At 41.0% G+C, this 21,124-nt stretch overlaps 1 protein-coding gene and 1 long non-coding RNA gene across 2 annotated transcripts; both read right to left on the bottom strand.

The window, feature by feature from the left end:
• Positions 1-287: 287 nt before the first annotated feature.
• LOC144932200 (uncharacterized) lies at positions 288-5,760 on the bottom strand. The gene is made up of 5 exons (XR_013636862.1): positions 5,677-5,760; positions 3,899-3,976; positions 3,610-3,775; positions 1,317-1,554; positions 288-461 (listed from the first exon to the last, which is right to left on the bottom strand). It is a non-coding gene; the product is annotated as an uncharacterized LOC144932200 (long non-coding RNA).
• Positions 5,761-12,674: 6,914 nt separating this feature from the next.
• Positions 12,675-16,514, bottom strand: RCVRN (recoverin). The gene is made up of 4 exons (XM_078856150.1): positions 16,069-16,514; positions 14,770-14,881; positions 14,342-14,426; positions 12,675-12,809 (listed from the first exon to the last, which is right to left on the bottom strand). Exons 1-4 carry the CDS (start codon positions 16,447-16,449, stop codon positions 12,794-12,796), a joined length of 594 nt encoding a protein of 197 aa, XP_078712276.1. The 5' UTR covers positions 16,450-16,514; the 3' UTR covers positions 12,675-12,793.
• Between the last annotated feature and the right edge of the window lie 4,610 nt (positions 16,515-21,124).

The raw sequence follows: 21,124 nt of genomic DNA on the forward strand, positions 1-21,124 counted from the left end.
TGTAATCGACTACTTTTGCCGTGGTCGATTACTTGGGCCCATTTTTAAATGGCGGCCATCCCCAGATCCTACCTCCCAAAGGCAGGAAACCCCCTACAAGGCATTCCCTGTCTGACGTGGCTGATGATGCCAACAGCATCACCAAGCCCGACCATCACCTTCCACGAGGGAAAAGAGGTGAAACAGTTTTTTCTCAACTATTTTTGTGTTATCCAATTAATCAAATAATGTAATCAAATTGATAGTCGGTAGTGTAATCTACCACTTAAATAATTGGATAGCCCAGCGGTAAACTGTATGCTTAAATGTGGAATATTTACCAATGAGCAGACCTGCAGATTTAGTGGTTCATTGAGCTTGGGCTTCTTCTGTGGTATGTGACAATCATAGTTGCAAGACGGCTCAAGTGGCTTGTCATGTTGAGTCCGAGGTATCAACGATTTTACTTTCCCATACAGCACCTTCCAAAGAGAAAAATACAGATATATTTCAGATGTACAGATGTTATTAACACTGGTTATTACTGCTTATTGTCATTAACGAAGCATGACCCCAATACTTATTTTTCTAAATTACGTTTAAGAATTTTGGGAAAAGGCTGCAAGAATAAAAAATGTCAACGACTTGACAGAAACATTAACGGTGTATGTAATATGCAGTGCAAACACGTAAAAAATTAACCCGTAAAAACAAAGTTTTTCACTATAAATCCTTTATATGCGTGGCGGCTAGAGTCCTCTTGTCCTATGGCTTGAGATGGCTGCCACCTATGGGTCAGATGAATGGCTGGCACCATTAAGCAATTGGTAATTAAATATAATTTATTTTTTCCTAAAAAGTGTAAAATTTAGGAAAAATTTTTTCACGAAAATACATTGTCACGCACAACGAGTCTGTGTGCAAAATGTCAGCTCGATTGGATCACGGGAAGTGGGTTAAAAAACGACCGAAAGATTTGCACGGTCGTAAGCAAGCAAGCAAGTGAACTTAATATAAAGGATTTAAAAAGTGTGGCATATTATATAGCGTCTACAAGCACAGGTGGCTATTAGTTTAGGAATTTAGGAAATTTTATCTAAAGTTTAAGATCAAGGTCTCTGCATGAGTGAAAACTATAGTTCACAAGTCGATTATGAAACAAATTCTTCTATTGCTGTTTTGCAGTGAACACTACCAGTTTGAGAAGATTAAATTTGCTTTACCAAAGGCAAACTGCCCTTAACACACTGAGCCACAACCCTTTCCACAGTAAGAATATAAGGAAAAGGTTCATGGACTCCTTTCTTTACATTGTGGGATATTTAACAGAACAATACCTTGAAAAGGACTATGGTGCTTCCGAGCAAGCCTTGCTGCATGCAATCTTTGAGACAAATATCTATATGACGGGTGAGGTAGACTCCTTGGGAGGGGTCTCCAAGAGCTTTAATGTCACAATGATTGACGCACAGGCCCTGCCGGTAAATAGACTCCACGGTGGCGTGTTTAACAGCCAAAAAGCCAAACCCCACTTCGAGTTCTTGTCCACGCCTTCCCAAAGATTTCATCTCACGCCTGGATGAATAAGGAGAGAACAATAACATTAGTTACTCATTCAAAGAGCCTCGGCACCATACTCGACCAGAATGTCGTTTGATCACCACGTGAAAAATATTGAGGTCCTGCAATTTCATATCAGGACTCTACGATACATTCGGCCACTATTGAGTCAAGACATAGCCAACACAGTGGCGTGTAGCATAGTATCGACAAGGCTCGATTATTGCAATTAATACTCTACGAGACATCTGGCAAAAACATTAGCAAGCTGCAGCGTGTACTAAATTCTTTGGCACGTGACGCGTACTGAAATATCCGACCATGGCCGTCCAGTGCTCGATAAGCTGCATTGGCTTCCGGTTACTGAACTAATTCATTATCAGGTCGTACTGATTACACAAAAAGTGCTTGCCACAAATGAACTATACTTTGGTAATGTTATCATGGAGCATAAACCATCAAGAAACTCCAGTCATCATCGCAGCGGCTTTTGGCTAACCATCAAACAAAGACGGTCACTGCATCTCGTGCTTTCAGATGCGTTTCTATGGTAGTCTGGTACGCTCTTCTTTCAAATATTAAGCCACTCGAGCTATGCACTTTCAAATAAAAAATTTTAACTCATTTATTTATAACTGCTTTGCGTTTAAATTTGTATCCTTCCGCCGCACCTACATACAGTGTGAAAGAAGTTAAACACACATACATTGGTCAACATTCATTACAGTTTAATGACTGTAACTTTAAACAGTTTTGTTCCAGACATTTATTTAGCCCAATTCACACTCACGTTTTACAAAATGAAAATTGGCACATAAAATTGCCTAAAGAGGACAAAGGTGGCCACAGGTCTCAGAGGTCAGAGCACTGAACTGGCACCACTGAGATCCTCCGCTTCAATCCAGGCAGCTGCCTGTGAAACCAGGTTCTCAAGTGTAATGAGTTGATGGTCTCAACCTGTTCACCAATCACTTTTCACACAAAAAGCGCATTACATTTATTGCTGCATTTTCAAGCTCTTAACAATTATTTTTAAAAAGTACTAGTTTGACTGACATGTGATAAACATTATTCTCGGTTGCAGAGTGGGTGGGAGAGTGTGTTGCCCCCTACTTTGTGAAACAAAAGGTCACTTCGAGATATTTAAGCGAGATCTCTGTGATATCCACGTCTGTGGGCTGATCTCTAACACGAAGAGATCCACTGCTGCACAATAGATACAAATGGATACTTTCTTTGATGACATGATGCTAATAACACAATCAGGATAAGATTGGTAAAAATATTTTTTTAATGTAAAAATTAAGTCAAAGTGTCACTGGGACGAGCAATGGGCATTCATCTCAATTGACGGATAAAAACCAGTGGTGAAATTTCACATTCTCATGGCGGGGCCAGTTTAACCATGGCCAACCACTCTATACTGCCCAAAATGTGGAACTAATTTTAATTGGCCAAAACATATTTAAACTAGATTCGAAGCTTTCGTGACTGCAGGAATTACTCTTTGGTTATTTCGGTAAAGTCACGTAGAAAATAACGTCAAATAATAATAGAATACGACTTTTCGATTGCACCACAAGCAACCGTCATCAAGTAAGAATGAATGAGAAAAAAACATAGTAAACTTGGAAACAGAATTCAACACAACACAGAGAGCCGGACAACACAACAGCCAACACCCCACCTGGCTGACCAGGCTCTTCTCATTCTTTGATGATGGTTGCTTGTGTTGCAATCGAAACGTCGTATTCTATTATAATTTGACTTTATTTTCTACGTGACTTTACCGAAAGAACCAAAGAGTAAAACATATTTTTTTAACTGATTCAGAACAGCAAAAGCATGACGTAACTTTCCAATGGTGCATGAACCTTTAAACAACCAGTGCTTTTATCTGATTTGCCGTGCGAGCACATTGAAAACGAAAAAGACAACCATTTTGGCACCACTAACCCTAGCCTAACCTCTAGTTCACAAACCTTGCATCACTTTACACATTGTGTAAGTGACCACGAATTAAGATTTTTTTTTAATGTACCATTGAAATGACTCTACAATACCACCCACCTTTTTTCCCCGAAGCTCTGGAGCAATGATTGGTTGTAAATAAGACATATTTTGGTGAATTCCCACATTTTAAAGATGTCGTTGGGGTCCAGCAAACATTGAGATAAATACGCCTTTATTTCTATTTCCTCTCTCCCACCAATCTTGCATTCTTCCAAATGTGGCTCTGCAATACAATTAAACGACGTCAGTAACTTTAAACTGGAATCTACTTGAAATAATCTATATAAAAAAATAAGCAACATGGTAACACATTGAAAACATGACCGAAGTCAAACATCACAACTACCTTTTGAAGCCATCTTTTTTTTCGGGATGGGAATCATATTCTTGTAGGCCAGGCCCAAAGCTGACTTTTTCTCCATGTCTGTTAAGCCAGGTTAAGCATAAAAGAAATAAGAAAAATCATGAAAATGCATGGGATTCCGTAATGCTTTCTAACATGTTTGGCTTTCTAAGTATTTTATGAGTGATAAAGTTACCTTCTGAGCCTCCACTACCATACTTGTCAAAACATACGGTTTATCCATAATCTTGTACAGGGAAATTTAGTTTTTAGGTCCCCCCCCCTTAAGTGCGTGACGTCATTTATGGACGGCCCCGAAGGCGTTAACAGGAGATTCCTTACAGACCATTGTTTGACATCGCAGAATGTCTTTCTAAATATCGCCTTTTGAGCGTCCAGAATCAGCGACGTTAATTCCACATTCCTATGCCGGTAATTAGTTTGTCCATTGGATAACCACCGCTGCCTTCCTAAGACGTTCATAATCAACGATTTTTGGGTTTAGATCGCGTTATTTATAAATGTGTCGTAACCCTCCACCACCCGACACGGCCAATCAGTAAAAAAGTGTCACGTTGACAAAAGACAAATAGTTCACTGCTTTAGCCCACCGGTGTGTTGAAGCGTGGAACCACAACATTTACAATTTGAGTACGACGTTTCGCTGGTAATTGCATCCAGCATCATTCGCTGGTAATTGCATCCAGACGTTTCGCTGGTAATTGCATCCAGCATCATCGGGCAATTCGCCATTCTGGCGAATTGCCCGATGATGCTGGATGCAATTACCAGCGAAACGTCGTACTCAAATTGTAAATGTTGTGGTTCCACGCTTCAACACACCGGTGGGCTAAAGCAGTGAACTATTTGTCTTTTGTCAACGTGACACTTTTTTACTGATTGGCCGTGTCGGGTGGTGGAGGGTTACGACACATTTATAAATAACGCGATCTAAACCCAAAAATCGTTGATTATGAACAATATTGGTCGCGAAAGCCTACGTGTTAAACTTCCTAAGACGTCCAAACCTAAAAACAAGGTAGTTTACTCCTATGAAAAACTTATAAATACGTTACATAAATAATCCAGATTAGCTGGTTGCTGTAGTTTGGTATAGGCCATGATCCACAGCTGGATGAAGGCCTTGCCAAGCCGTTCATGTCAACTCAGTTTTTCATCGATCATTTGCCATCGACTCGATAATTCTTCTATTCGAGAAGAGGGTACTGATTGAAAACAAAAGCCACGCCGATTTGAACAATTTCAGACCCATTCATTTCCCTTCACGTATATTTTTACAAAGATCGCATAGGAGAACGGAAGATTTTGAGGCCAATCAACCATGAGCTGGACCTACAAAGTTTCAGTTTAATTTATTGGGATTTACCCTGTGAGCCATTCGGCTCTTGATTTGGGTTCAACCGCAACAAATAATACAATTACAAGATACGGTACACCTAAAATTCATTGTACACAAATCTCAACATCACATACGTAACCAATAAAAAAGAAAATTATCTACCTGCCAGATTTTATACAAAGCCAAATTAATATCAAATAGCTTTTACGCCGATAATTTAGAGACTATGATTTGACATTTCAGTGGGAAACTGATACATTTAATAACACGCTAACACCAACCAAAGGCCTTAAAAACACAATCTATAACTTTCCTGCAAGGAGATCGAACAAGCTACATTAAGACCGCACGGAGTAACAGTACAAGTCAACAGAGCAGAGCAATGACATATGCTACCCCAGCAAGGCTAACATATATTTACCGTGAATGTAAGTGGAGAGAAAGAGAGAAAAAAAAGTTAATAAAACTTAAATGGTCAACATTTAAAATGGCAGATTTTGTCGACGACACCCGTCGAACAGGAGCGTGGAAACGATGGGTGACGTCATCACGCACGCGGCCGACAACGCCGCTGGGTGCGGTGACGTCATCGCGCAACTGTGCGCGGTGACGTCATCGCGCAACTGTGCGCTCACTCCGTAATGGAGTGCAGTAATAATCAAACAAGCGTTTGCCTACGATAACTTCTACGGCTCCTAACACGTTCTCGTGGAGTTTATTTCCTTCATCCAAGTTGAGGCTGCGTTGTCTCATACATCATGTGTTCATGCAAACCTGCAAACTCTCATTGCAACTTCAATAGCGCTGTTTGTAGCTGGCCGCTAAGCAAAATCCCGGTTGCTGAGTAACCGGGATTTTTATTATTATTTTAGTGCCAGACCTGGAGCAACCACTTGAGGGCCCTAATCTGTTTGCACCTCTGCATGGGTGTCCTTTGCATGACAGCCTATTTTGATTGTTCTTCTTGGTTCTTTCGGTAAAGTCACGAAGAAGAGAAATAATAAAATAATACAAATAAAACACAATACAATTCTCACAACATTTCGGCCACAACTCAAGCAGCCGTCCTGCTTTGTGGCCGAAACGTCGTGTGAATTGTATTTTATTATGTTTTATTTTTATTATTGTATTATTTCCCTTCTACGTGACTTTACCGAAAGAACCAAGAAGATGAATCCCTGCAGTCACGAAAGCTTTAAATCGAAATTTATTTTGATTGTGTTGTAGCAGAAGCGCGTAGACAAGATGCACAATGGGAATTTAAAAAAAGCTACCACAATTTAAAGGCACAACTGTCAAAACTGTTTCAAAGCGTTATTATATATATTTTAAACTATCAAACGAAGGCAAGAAAATGCATCAATACAGTACTTGTATTTCAATATTTAATCCCATACATTGAAAATAAAATTGCATTATTTTGTTATGCAATGATACAACTGCATACATATTTGTGGAGATACAATAATTCAGTGCAATTCAATTGCACTTCAGGATAAATATCGACTTTATGTTTACCATCTGTGGTCGTGCATCGTGCTATGATGTCACCGTAAAAGCTCGAAATGCGGTTGACAAGATATTGAGAGCTCACGTCTATATTTAGTGCTTGTTTGGGTGAATTAAATACAATAGCAAAACTGAGGATTTCAATTGTACAGTACATATGTTCGACTGCTTATCCATCTCTCAGAGTTATGCACAGAAAACTTGAAACCTGGAACAGTTCATTCTGATCCAACAGCTGATACCATCTTCTTTAATGATGTCTTTGGTTATTTCATCTGGCTTATGAGGTTTTCCTTGTTTGTGCTGCAAAGGGCATTGGTGACTTCTTCAAGTGTGACGTCTAGAACATCCTCCTTACCTAAAAAAAACCACATTCGTTCCCTGGGGTGTATACTATTGTTTTACATATGTAGAAATATTAATACATTTAATCCATTGAATTTGAACAGAAAGGCAATTAAAGTATGCTTGTGCATTTATTACTAAACAGGCGAATTATATGTGACTCTTGCGATGCTTATTAACTAAATTATCAAGTAAAATATCAAAGATTAACTAACTTGTCAACTTAACGTTATCCACCAAACCGCTGCAATGAAATCCGACCACGCATTACATTTGGTTTTGACCTTTTTACATTGTCTTCATGACCAAGGTCTCTCTTGACAAGGAATTGCCGAGTACCCAGGTCACCCTTGAAAAAGTGATATTTATTCTCAACAGGCCCTCATCTGCTATTAAGTTAAGGACGAGGAGCGATGGCGCAGGCGGTGAGTACATCGCGCTATCAACCTGGTGACCTGTATGGCAAAGTGGTTTTGAACCCGACCCCCTTCACCAACCCACTGTGAACAACCTGGTGAATTATGGCCAAACAAATCCCCCATGAGTGAGACAGTGTGATGAGGCCTTCATCTGGCTATGGATTGATAAAGGGATTATACATCCATGAATAACATTTCTCGAAACCATTCCCGAGATATCTGCTACAGTGGGAAATCCCTGATGTGTTTTTGGGTTGTACCACGTGTTGTTCGGTCTGATGTCCAACGTTTCAGTTCCAGAAGAAGCTCGCTGTACATCGTGCCGAACAACGCATCGGAGAGCTTTGCGGTACAACCACGCAAAGCTACATCGTGCTGCAGATGTCAGTTCAGCACTAGTTAGTTGCTGAATCCTCTCCATCCCCTATGGGACATAAGGCCGCGAGTTCAGCACGAGGAGAACTTCATACTCTGCCTCCACCTTCCAACTTGTCAAGCACCTTCACACATCACCTGAAACCTGGGAATACCACGTGGAGTGTGTTGCCTTCTGTACGTGGAAGCTGTGAGTGGCCATAGTTTATCGGGCCTCTTTTTAAATACCGTACTGTACTGGATTAAATGCAGATTGCGACTAAAAATACTGCGTGACATGTGGAGTGACCCCCAGCATATTAGACGTACGGTACTAAGCTACTTTGTTGTGGCGTAGGCTTTAGCAGACTTTTGGACAGCTGTCGAACCTTGTTTGAGCTTAATAATTAGCAGTATTTAGAAATGCTGTTTTACAATGCTATGCTGTTTCTTTAAGCAATAAACTCTACTACTATCTTACAGAGGTACAACTCACGTTCACAGTTAAGAGCCCAACACACACATGATGTATCTCAATATGCTGCACATTACTGAAAGCAAAAGCTTAATGCAGATTTCTACTGATGCGATTAAGTACGTAGGATTATGTGGTCATGGTTATAAAAAGCGCTTATTTTTGCCATTAATTTATTGCTCGTGCTGTTTAGAATTGCAAGGTCGAAGCGTATTGATATGAGGTTATTACAGTATTGTAAATACATTATTTGGGTCCCTGTGTGTAATAAACTTTTCAATGTTAAGCTTATATAAATCAGTTATCATAGTTGTCAATGCCCGTTACATTGATCATTACATTTTAAAATTACAATATATGCGGTCTGATGAGTGAAAGAGTATTTTCCAATTGTGATTGGCGAAAATATGGCGAAACACCATAAATGTTTTGTTTTGTAAATGTAGCTAGCTTTCTATCCGCATAAAAGTTGTAAAAAAAAAACCCAAGATGTAATGAATGATTCGCCCCCCTTGCTTTGGATTCAGTGTCACGATTCGAGAATGTATTATTTCTAGATTTGAAGCTTTCGTGACTGCAAGGATTCATACTTTTAGGTTTTTCCCCGGTAAAGTCACGTAGGTAAAAAATTAATAAAAATAATAGAAATAATGATAGAAATAAAATAATAATCGATAATGTATTATTTTTTCATTATTGTGGTTTATGAAGTGTCGTAGCTGGACAGGTCATGTGTATCCATTATGTACGTGCAATCTTTATCAAATGAATTAGATCAAATGATACTGCCACCTTCATTCGACGCGTGTAATGTTAGCTTGTGTTGCCATTTACATCAACACGTGTGTGTATGTTGAACTTCTTTCGCACCATACGTAGCATCAGACCCATACCCTTGACTAATATTACCTCATTCATTTAAATATTTTTTTTTTATATTCACACAAAACATGACGGAATACTAAAATGGAAACAGTTTCAAAACACTTTCTTTTATTCTATACTCGCTTTACTACCCGGCTTCGCCCGGGACTTGGATTCACCACGCCCGGCCGCCTTTGTCTCCCCAGTGGCGATGTTCACACACCACACCAGTTACTCATTTGAGGCTGAGTCGACCAAGGGGAGGGTCCAGGACCGGTTAAAATAATCGTCATCGGTGGTGGCCGTGGAGCGGGAATTCGAACTCGGGTCACCGGGTTCGTAGCGCAGCGCGCTAACCACTACACTACAATGCGTTACGCTTCCACGTGCGCAGGTCACGTGACAGATGTGACGTCACAGCTCACTTGCCGTGCAAAAAATATGGATTATTGAGCCCCTCCCCCACAAAAAATACAAAGTGTATTTTTATAATTTTGCATGGTGTACAGTCTGGAAAGTACCCACATGGCAAATTTCCAGTTTGTTGCATGTCGGGAAGTACGCTAAACATCTTTGAACAGACACACATATTCACAACTTTGCCTTTTATATATATGGAGATGGTAAATATACATGTACAAATTATGATCCGGGAAACACGTTCGTGTAAAGTTGGTCTAGCAAGCAATCAATGAAGGCCCATTTAGTGTTGTGGCCAGCATGCGACCCTGCGTCCGAACAGATTACTAAGGTGAATTTAGTCTACGTAATGAGCAATGTGCTTTGCAGATTCCACGTGATGCCACGGCTTGAGTTCCTTCAACTATGAGACTTTCGTGGGATTGTGAGGGACAGCCAAGGCGAAGGTGTATCCCATACGGCTCATCATCTCTCAGTTCACCAGAGTCTATGCGGCAGAGCGTATGCTCGGCTTGCGAAAGCACGGATAGTAATACGTATCTTTATTTAACCCACAGTTGCGGAGCACGAAATCATTGCCAGCACATGTCCATGTACAACATTTTGGGTGAAGCTGCTCTGATTGATCATTGTGTTCCCATACCTATTGGACCATTGACATTTTATCTTTCAAGGGAGACTGTGGCAGAGGTAATATGAATAATATATATATTTTTATTGTGATGCGATACTTAAAATTTGTGATGGAGTTACTTTTTCATATCTCTGTCTCAGTATTCATTATCAAAATGTGTTGAGGTTAGTTCTGTACTCAAAACATGGCATTGTAAAAATAATCCAACATATTTTGTGATTGTGCTATTGGCTTCATATGATGAAATATAGACATGTATATTCACAACTACCCTGTGTCAGATTATAGCCTGATAAGATGTTGCTACAGAACCATTTATGTAGTCGCCGCCATAAGCCTCTTTGCCCACAACAACGGGCAGCAGGGAGGTCCAGTGGTAACGCTTGTGTCTCGCAGCTAGAAGAAGGGCTTGGGCTCGATTCCCAACTTGGGTACCCTTGTAATTGGCGTTTGTATGCTTCCCCCCTGTTCTGGATGTCTTTTCTCTGGTTCTCCGGTTTCCTCACATAGCTAAAAAAAACATACAACGTAACTGGTATAGGCCAAACATCCCAATGCTGAAAATGTACCAACAAATTACTCAATTGGGATGACATGAAACAACATGGCCCCTTCTGATACAATTTGGTAGGACCCTTCCGAAAATATATTCAGACTCAGTAAGGCTTTCTTGCATAAACAAGGGTAATAACAATAATAATCACGATAATATAATTATTATATTCCTGCAAAGAATGTGTTTCTATTGTTAAACTATTTTTGTTTCATTTTCAGAGATGAACAAACCGTATTGAGTAAAAAAAACAAATGTTATATTGGTTTTGTTGTGCAGTTATTGGTGACCAGTATGAGATCATCAGCTTATGACAATTGGGAACCCAGTTTAATCGTCAATGGCTGCACAAAATGGAAATGACTACCCTCCATGCACTCACCACTCCTGAAACCGAAGCGTTCTGCCAGTGAACCCTCCTCACTCAGTAGGAGGTCACTCATTTTACTCTGCTGCCCCCATTGCCCAGAACTTCCTTCTACCAGCAATCTGTGGTGTTGATTTCCTGCCCCTCTCCAATTCAAGGCTCAAGACATATTTTTTTAAATCTATCACCGACTACCTGTTTCTGTACAGAATCCTGAGATGCGGCCACATGTAGGATGCCACAGTAATCCAATTTGCGTAATTGTATTGATTAGAGCATCACCAAGAAATGTGTTTTAATTAAACCTGTAAAGATTTGTAGCCCTCATAACTCAATGATTTATGATTTACAATGAAACAAATATATCCATAGTTTTGTTGTTGTTGTTGAGGTGCATTATAACACCTCTAGTGGCTGAAGGGCTCATGTAAGCTTATCATTTATACGAATCAATAATAATTTTAAAATATATATCGATAAAATGACGCATTGTTTAACCCGTACTGTTGATGTAAGTGCAGTACATGTACAACGTATTATTAATAAATAAAAACTACAAGTCAATTTTCTCGCAAACTCAATTTTTGTTTTTATTAAAACACACATGCAGTAGAACACACATACTGCCTGCCGATGTTAGCAGCTATTCTCGACTCTCTGAGTCGCATTCACTAAAACAGCTTCTCTCTCACCCTGCCACCGATTATCTATGCCCCAACCCCCCCTCTCTCTCCCCCCTCCACAGATCCCCCCCCCCCTTGTCTCACAGGCAGCCCCCCCCCCCTTCTTATCTATGCACCACCACCTCTCTATTCTCCTGCCTCCGATCTCCCCCTTGTCTCACGCGCATCAGTCGTTTATGACTCTTGGGGTACGCCCATGTCTACCCTTTAGAAGCAGCCTGCATCAGCAGCTTTGGGGCAGTCCATAAATGACGTCACGCGATTTTGGACGATTTTTGACCCCCCCCCCCCCTTGTCACACGGCGTCACAAAAAGTCAGACCCCCCCTCAAATAATACGTCACACAGCTCTGGCCCCCCTCCCCAAAAAAAGAAAACATGTTTCAAATCGCTTTAAACTATTGTCATTGTAGTGCGTATTTAATGCGGCGCTGCACTCTGATGTTGTAGGAGAAAACATTTATTAAAAAGTCTATTTAATTAAGTAGAACGTGTTGTCTATATTTATTTAAAGTTGCGCATTTTGATGTGACGTCACATTTCTCAACCCCCCCCCCCCTAGGTGCGTGACGTCATTTATGGACGGCCCCTTTCCTCCTACCTGATATAACCTCTTGTTGCAGCAGCTCTTTCTCCTTCGTCAGCATTTCCCCTGATATGTTGGTCTCACCTGATGACGGCTGCTTGTGTTGCGATCGAAACGTCGTGATCTATTATTTTCTACCTACGTGACTTTACCGAAAGAACCAAAGAGTATACAGTAGTTGCTGGGCGGTTACATGTAATGTTTCTGGACGGTTGAATTACTTTCAATAATATTTCCAGCCACAGCTACTGTAGGTGCATTATAGTTAAACGAAACATCTTTGCTAAAGATTTGCAGCAGAAACAAGTGGGCTTGGGCAGGACACATCACCTAAAAGAGATGATGGCTGATGGTGGAGACACACGAGAGGGTGGGAACTAGACGGGGGAACATGCCCAATTGTACGTCCACCCCGGAGATGGGGCAATGAAATCAACTCACGTGCAAGTGTTAGATGGATGGAGCATTGCAATACTATGAGCAATGGTGCAAGCTTGGGTGAGCTTCATCCAGCAGTAGGTAAATCATGGCTGGTGATGATAATAGTTCAAACTAAACATCCTGGTTGGATTTATTTTTGTATCTACAGTTTATCCATAAACCAGTGATGAAAGTGTAGTCCCAAAATTTTTAATTTTAAAAGTTGAGGCTTCACATAGATATTTGTCGTCTATAATAACGTGTGAATGTTCAGTTAAAAGGAAATTCGGGATGATTACATTTCATAGAAAAAATGTGTTTCTAGTGTTTAAAGTTCTCAATTCTTAAATCATGAGTTCTGAGTTGCCGTGACTGCCATTGATTTTGCTGGATATAAATGAATGAATTACCCAACATGCACCAAGAATTCATTTAGGTTTGATGAGCAAGCCGAAATGTATCTTATGGATGGAATTTCACATCGACGGGCCAAATTCATTGCACAGATAGTTTCATCAGGGTCAGCCATTAACTGCTATCTATGGCTAGCCACAGACTTTTTCATAACCCTCTTATTTTGTAAAATCGATCCTACATCACAAGCAGCATCAAATGGAGCAGAAGCTTCCAGGCAAAAGTCGTAATGCTGCAGATTAAATGAAAATACGATTAACTATAATGGGAGATTCGTGTTTTACTGTCACCCTTTTATGCCATATCATTTTACAGATGCAGCATATTTACTGCAACAGTGGCAGCTGGTGGGTCACGTTTTTAGTGGGGCGGTGGCCAAGGGGTGACAATCCCCATGCAAATGACCTTCTTGTTAATGACCAGGGGTGTAAATATTGGCACACTTTCTGCTTAATTTTCTTCAAAGGGTAGCACTTTGTGGGAGTTCTTTAAATTGGCAAATGAGATTCTGAAATGTGCATCTCACTGGGGCAGACAAAGCAAAGCGCCTCATACTTTAAAATATTAGTTTGATTCAATTTTAACCAATATGCAAAAACCGTAAGCAATGGTTTAAGTTACCCACGAGCTTTAACTATATTAAAACGTTTAAATTGTTTCACAACTGTGTTAATATTTTATTTAAAAACATATAGGTTAATATTAGGTGGGTTGCTACCCCAAAACTGCATACACACCAGATGCCACTGCAGTGCAATGAAGTCACACTTTTTATCGTAAGAAATACGCTCACAGCATTAAACAAAGTCACTTGTGTGTATATAATTACTGCAGTTACCTTTAAATACATTTTAGGCACTCTGTGAAGAGTGCTGTAAAACGAAAGAACGAAAGAGACAACTACATGTGCTTCATATTTTTTACTTATCCTTTTTGATTCGTTTACAAGGGCGATACGGTTGAACACACTCACAAGATATTAACAAAATTATCATCCACAGAAGCCCAACGTTAGCCCCAAGCAGAACAGGTGACCAACATTACTTCTTCGGTGGCTCATATTGAATCAGACGCATGATCTCATCCTTGTCCTTGAGGCCCTGCACAAATTCACCTTCTGTCAGCTTATCTGGAGTCACACAGGATGAAAATAGAGTACATGCAGTCAAGTTAGGCAGCTATTTTGTTTTAAGTTATCCATGTTACACGTCATGTTTTGCTGTTCACTTTTATTTTTTTGTTTTAGGGAGGAGTGCAAAACATTTTCCATAAAGGTATGATGTCAGAACACAGGGAAAACAAAAACGGCACACTATACCGCATTACCGTGCGATGGTATGGGATGAACAGAGTACTGAGTGAGATGATTGTATAAAACAGATAGGACACAGGATGGAATTACGAATATAAATAGGGTAAAGGGTGGAATGATTGTAAATTGTAGAGTAGAAGATGTGTTGATGAATTACCACCTTGGTCAGATTTCCCAAAATGTTTCCAGATTTTGTCGGCGCGCTTATCGGGTGTGTTTTCATCATCCTTCAACAAGTGCACTTCTTCGGGAGGAATCATCTTGAAGATCGCCTGCAAATGTAATCAGCAATGACACTTTTCACCGAAGATGCAGGAGACGCAAGTGAGAAATCTGTGTTTAATAAACCAGCTCCAATATGACACAATAGTTATACTCATCAAGACCCCTGGCAAGGCCGGGAACATTAATATATGTTTCGCTGCCCCTTGGTAAACCTAGTAAGTGTGAGATAACTGTATCTTTTTAACAATGTATTTCAAAGAGAAATAAAAACATTCACACTTATTGAGCCATTTTGATAGTCGAGAATCCATGGACGTCCTGTATCGTCGCAGGACGCCCATGAAATAGAACTGCTCATTGGGCCTTCCTGTTGAATTAAATCAATTAATGATACCTACATTGACCATGGCATTTTAACTAAACATAACATTTAAATTCAGGTCCCAGCATCTCACTTCAAATCAATTCTATATTTACTCAAAATTTAATTTGTTAAAAAAATACTTACTATTTTGGATGAAAAGCTGGACCATTGATTTTCCTTTTTTACTTTTAAGTTCGGTTAGTATGTTGCGAGTGTCCAATTATCAAATGTATCTGAATACAATTCTCATTCAATTACAAGCCTTCATATTTAGTTTGCAAAAAATATATTTTCCCTGTTAGAATGTTTGTATTGTGTAATCTAAAACATTATATAAAGCTCAACCCGCTATCATTATGGGACTGATTAAGATGAATACAACTTTGTGAGAAATCAGAAATTGTTGAAAAACCTGGTCCTGGTCATAGAAATATGGAATTGACACCACTGGCTCTGCTCCACCAATGTAGTATCACAACAAATATTGGGTTCAAGTTTGACGATTTTGGCAACAGCAAAATAAAACGATAAAACTATTTTTTATTTTACTCGGTAAGGCCCACTGAGCTATATAGCTCTTTTTCAGAAGTGACCTGGCCACAAATGATAGCTCAACGAAGTGGCTTATCAAGTGGAAATTTACAGCAGCGACTAAATAACCCTAAACTCACGTTTCTAAATGTGGAGGAAATAAATGGAGGACCTGGAGAAAATCCAAACGACCACAGGGAGAACATGCAATCTCCAAATATACAGGCGTCATGGTCGGGATGGAACCCAAGACCTCCTGTATACCAGGCGAGGTAGTTAACAACTCGCCACCGTGGCGCCATACTCAAGAATGCACACCGAGCTCGATTCTCACTTTACCTTGACAATCTCCAGGATCTCGGACTTGTTGATGGTGCCATTACCATCGACGTCGTAGAGGGAAAAGGCCCACTCGAGCTTGAGCTGCGTCTTGCCGGACGACGTGAGGTGCAGCGCAATGATGTACTCCTTGAAGTCGAGCGTGCCGTCGCTGTTCTTGTCGAAGGAGCGGAACACGTGCTGGGCGTACACCTTGGGGTCGGCGTTCGGGAAGAAGCGCGCGTAGATCTTCTCGAAGCGCTCTCGCGAGATTCGTCCGTCGGGGCAGTCGCGCATGAAGGAGCTGTACCACTCGGTGAGCTCGTCCTCCGAGAACTTGGTGTTTAGCTTGATGTCCTCCAAGATCTCGCGGGACAGGGCACTGCTCTTGGTGTTCCCCATGGCTCTCAGGCTGTGCTAGTGCCTCGATGCCAGCAGACACCACCTGTAGCGCCCGTATGATGACTCTACTGACCCCTCCTGTTTACTCCTATGCTGATATAATCTTTCCAAATTTAGCCCTTAATGGTATTACAGGAAGGAAGCGGATTGTCCCGAAGATTAGTTTGGCAGTCTCGCCTGTTTAATGTCAAATAAGTGTATTGGTTAAGAAGCCAAGCTTTCTGACGCAGTGGACGACAGTCGAAAACAACTTGTATTCCCACCGTGTTTTTAAAGCACCTTTTAAATGTAATATATTAGACAAACGATATGATGAGGCTGCATTACCAGTGGTGCTCAAACACCACAGTTGGCTAATTTCGCGCCACGGTTGAGTCAATATAGATTTTCACGACTGGCTACGTACGGTGCGAACAGAAGTACAACATACATACAAACTCTCAACACATTTGTCAATAACACTGCCAGATGTGCTATGAAGGACCATTACCCGAAACGTTACCTATGACTTACTAAGACATTGTTATTGACGAATGTGAGGTTTTTTTTCTGTCTGATATGCATCTTTGTGTTAGGGGAGCCATGGCGCAGTGGTTCGCACACTGCACTTGGAACCCGGTGACCTATAATTACGTGGGTATTTGAACGAGTAAGTCATAGTGGGGGCCTGGTGGCGCAGTGGTTAGTAGCGCACCACAATATGAACCAAATACTGTAAAGAGAGACCCGATATACAATATTTGGCCGGGGTTTTCACCAAGTGCAACCTGCTGATCAACTATATTTTGGTGTACTCATTTATGTTGCTCTGTGGATAGAAATGTTCGAGATTTAAGAAACTTGCCTATTGCAAGTGCCGTTTCTGGAGAACCAATGGGCAACCTCTGGCATTGCTTTGTATACAAATAAAAATAGATAGAATACATTGCTTTTGAGCAGAGAATACGAACGTCAAATGTAGCTACGTTATCCATATTTAATAATCCAACCAGAATAAGCCTGCTACCCCTGCCTTGGGCAGCACTCACCACAGAGGGAAGGTACTGTTCCTAGGCTGGCGAGGTCCACGATGTCATGCTGCCATTTGTGGCAAGCGAAAGGCGTGGGTTTGTGGGCTGGTGAAGGAGAAGAAAATGTTGGCTGGAGATAACTCTGGAGCTGCTGTGGGTGTTATTGTTTTGTGTGGGTGTGGAAATTATTCACAGATACCAACAACTCGTACAACACAGCATAATAATAGTTTAGTAAGATCGGTATATGTGGCATTCATATCACGCAATACTATCACGCAGGCATTATGTTTCAAAAACATAGTTTAAAATACTTTCACATTAAGAGGTGATTTTACGGTGTGTAATCCAAATTGAGTAATTTGTAGGATTCGTTTTTCAAATTTGGACTGTGATGTCGACATACGATGGCCTCCTCTCTTCAAAATTAATTACTGGATTTTTAACGTCCACTGTAAAGCAGATGGCACATATCTTTGCGGTTAACACTACACCAAGCAAAGTGCAGAGAACGTGCTATCGCTAGGCAATGTCACTGTTCCAAAGACAGCAAAAATAAATGTAATAGCAGCATAGAAGAGTAGAGTAAAATATCCTCGAGGACTCTGAAGAGCTCTCGCATAGGCCCTTCTGACAGCAGTGGCATGAGCAAGCATTTTCAGGGCTGCACCTTTACCCTTTTCACGGAGCCATAAGAGGATCCAGACTTATCAGGGACGCAAGGCCTGGACTTGTGTACAAAGAGGTGATCAGAGAGCGGCTTTGATTGCCTAATCGGTGTGTACACTGTTCACCCTTTGTCAGGAGTCATTTCCAAGCACTGCTGCGCCCGTCAGAAGCAGGCACATAAACGAGTTCCCTTCCCTGGCAAACGCCCGCGTAACTTCACATCACGAAAAAGGCATCACATGACTAGTTGTCATATCTGACGAAGCTATTGGGTTGTGTTCTTTTTCTTATCAATCATAAAATAGAACTTAGAACTGTGAACGTCAGGTTAATAAGTTCAAAAGGAGGGGTTGTTGGCATGATGACTGAGAAATTAGGTGGCATGAAGGCAAGTGTACATTGTGTAGCTGAGGCAGAGGGCATGCAAGGTGTTGAGTTGAAAGTGATACTATTGCATAAGCAATTTACTGTGGGATAAGCAACCGAACAAATGTATAGGAACTCAAGAGTGGATGCTCTATGCAGAGACTGGCCACCACCATAGGAAAGTTAATGTTTTTTAATCAGAGGCCCAGGACTGCCAATGGAAAAGAGCACCATCGCATAATCGTTTGAGCGTGGCAACACTTTGATATTTGACTTGATTTAATGTTTATGGACAAATGTTGGATATCACTACAAAGCACATGATTTAGGAGTTAATGTTTATTGAAGGTTTCTGTTGCCATTCCAAGAGTGAGGCCAGAGGGATATATGTTTACAAAGACTTGCAAATTATACAATTACGGTAAGTTTTTTTAGCATCTAACTACCAAATTGCATGGCAGTCTGCCTTACATCTATGCTTTTGCTAAAAAATCACGTTTACATATTTAGTGTAAAGAACTTTTTTGTACAGTTTTTTTTTACCATAATTCGCGTGTGTTCATGCAAACTGAACTTGGAGAAAGGTGCAGTACTGTGTTTCTGTGTTGTGCTGAAACTAGCCAGGCCTGCCCATCTGCACCACGTTAGTGATTGTCTCACCACAAATATAACTAAAACTACGTGATATCTGAGGCCACTTTTATCTCTATATGTGAACCTTCATGCCCTCCCACCATTTCCAATGCAGCACTCAAGTGTTTTTTTTTGCCTATCTTCCACCCTGAAATACATCCTTGCTGCTGTGAACAGTACAATAGAAACATTTCATCTTTGGAGATTTCCAAACTGAACAGCAGTCGACCTTTTACAGTATATGTAGCGGCCTTACCCTGAATGCTTTGATTTTCTCCCACGTGTATGTATTTATGTTAAACTTCTTTCGCATGCCGAAATGCTCATGGAATTGGCAAAAAAAACAATGCGTATCCCTCCTGAGTCTTGGGACTCAATCAGATCTTCTTGGGGAAATAAAGTGAAATAGTATCACTTTATTGGATGCCGGGATGGTTTAGTGATTATGCGCAAAATAATTTATTTTTCACATTTGCACTGCGAGAATAATCTAATTCAATTTAGGATGCAGTACTGTCTGCTTTGTGACTTAGCGCTTTCGTGACTGCAGGAATTCATATGATTTGGGTCTTTCGGTAAAGTCACGTAGATAGGTTCAAAGAAAATAACAAAAACTACGACGTTTCGATCGCAACACAAGCGGTCGTAGTTTTTGTTATTTTCTTTGAACCTATCAACGTGACTTTACCGAAAGACCCAAAGAATGTCTGCTTTGTATTTTATTTCTAACCACTAGCATGTGTAGTGACTGACTCAGAGACACGAAGAGTAGGAGGCACTCTGTTTATTAACGGTCTTAACAGTTCACACACTTAGCAACTACGCTTCCCAGTCAGGACAGCTGGCAGACTGCCTGACTCACGACGCCGAGACGGTGAAGACGCAGACGGCGGTGAAGACCCCAGCAGCAGCAGCACGACGAGGGTCCCCCCCCCCTACGCCACACGACGACAGCCCCGAGGTCCCCTCCCGGGGCCCCTCTTATACTGCCAGCGTGGCCTGGCCGGCCACGCCCCCCTTCTGGAACCTACCAGCAGGTTCTCGATCTGCCCCTTTCGTAACCTTTCCCCTACATCCCGCTGTCTGGTCTATCACGTGACCTACTGTCAGTCAGGGCTGCTGTAGTTGCAGATCCCCTCTCTACCAGCAACCAGCGCTATGCTGCTAAGCAGAGGTGTGGACTCGAGTCATGTGACTTGGACTCGAGTCAGACTCGAGTCATGAATTTGATGACTTGCGACTCGACTTGGACTTGCATAACAATGACTTTGTCCCACCTATGAGATGTGGACTCGAGTCATGTGACTTGGACTCGAGTCAGACTCGAGTCATGAATTTGATGACTTGCGACTCGACTTGGACTTGCATAACAATGACTTTGTCCCACCTCTGCTGCTAAGTGATCGATTCTATGTCACTCCACATGTATCAGGAACAAACTCGGCTTATCATACCTTCAGCGTTGATGAGAACAGATGGCTCAAAGTCAACAGGGGCTGGACTGACCTCTGCCACGGATATGTGGAGTTTTCACTCCTGGTTCAGGGCTGACAAAGATGATAAACACTGCCCCATTTAAAAGTGGAGATATTTTGACTCGTCATTTTAGGTACGACCAAAATAAATTGTGGAACTCGAAGGGCTGCTATGCATCTATCACGACTCATTAGGTTGCACAAGAAGGGTTGCGATGACCTTTCCACCGCGCATTCAAACATTATAATAACATAACGAAGAAGCGTCAACCGACAGAGGGGACACAAGTCCTAGAGGGCATCCACTGAGAATATAAAGCAATGAATGTAGCTTATGTCCAGGCATTAGATGGATTCATACTTTTTGGTTTTTTTGGTAAAAGCACGTAGGTAATGTTTTAAAATAATTATATTTTTTTACCTACGTGACTTTACCGAAAAAAACAAAGAGTATGAATCCTTGCAGTCACGAAAACTTCAAATCTAGAATTAGATGGATTGTTGTATTGAATGATCGTGGCA

Source organism: Lampetra fluviatilis, chromosome 5 (assembly GCF_964198595.1).
Source record: "Lampetra fluviatilis chromosome 5, kcLamFluv1.1, whole genome shotgun sequence".
NCBI classification, from domain to species: domain Eukaryota; kingdom Metazoa; phylum Chordata; class Hyperoartia; order Petromyzontiformes; family Petromyzontidae; genus Lampetra; species Lampetra fluviatilis.

Excerpts from the sequence above, each read along its gene's own strand:
- RCVRN (XM_078856150.1), bottom strand. The coding sequence starts at position 16,449 with ATGGGGAACACCAAGAGCAGTGCCCTGTCCCGCGAGATCTTGGAGGAC. Across the intron at positions 14,882-16,068 it reads AGATCCTGGAGATTGTCAAG|GCGATCTTCAAGATGATTCC; the intron begins GTAAAGTGAGAA and ends TTACATTTGCAG. Across the intron at positions 14,427-14,769 it reads TTTTGGGAAATCTGACCAAG|ATAAGCTGACAGAAGGTGAA; the intron begins GTGGTAATTCAT and ends GTGTGACTCCAG.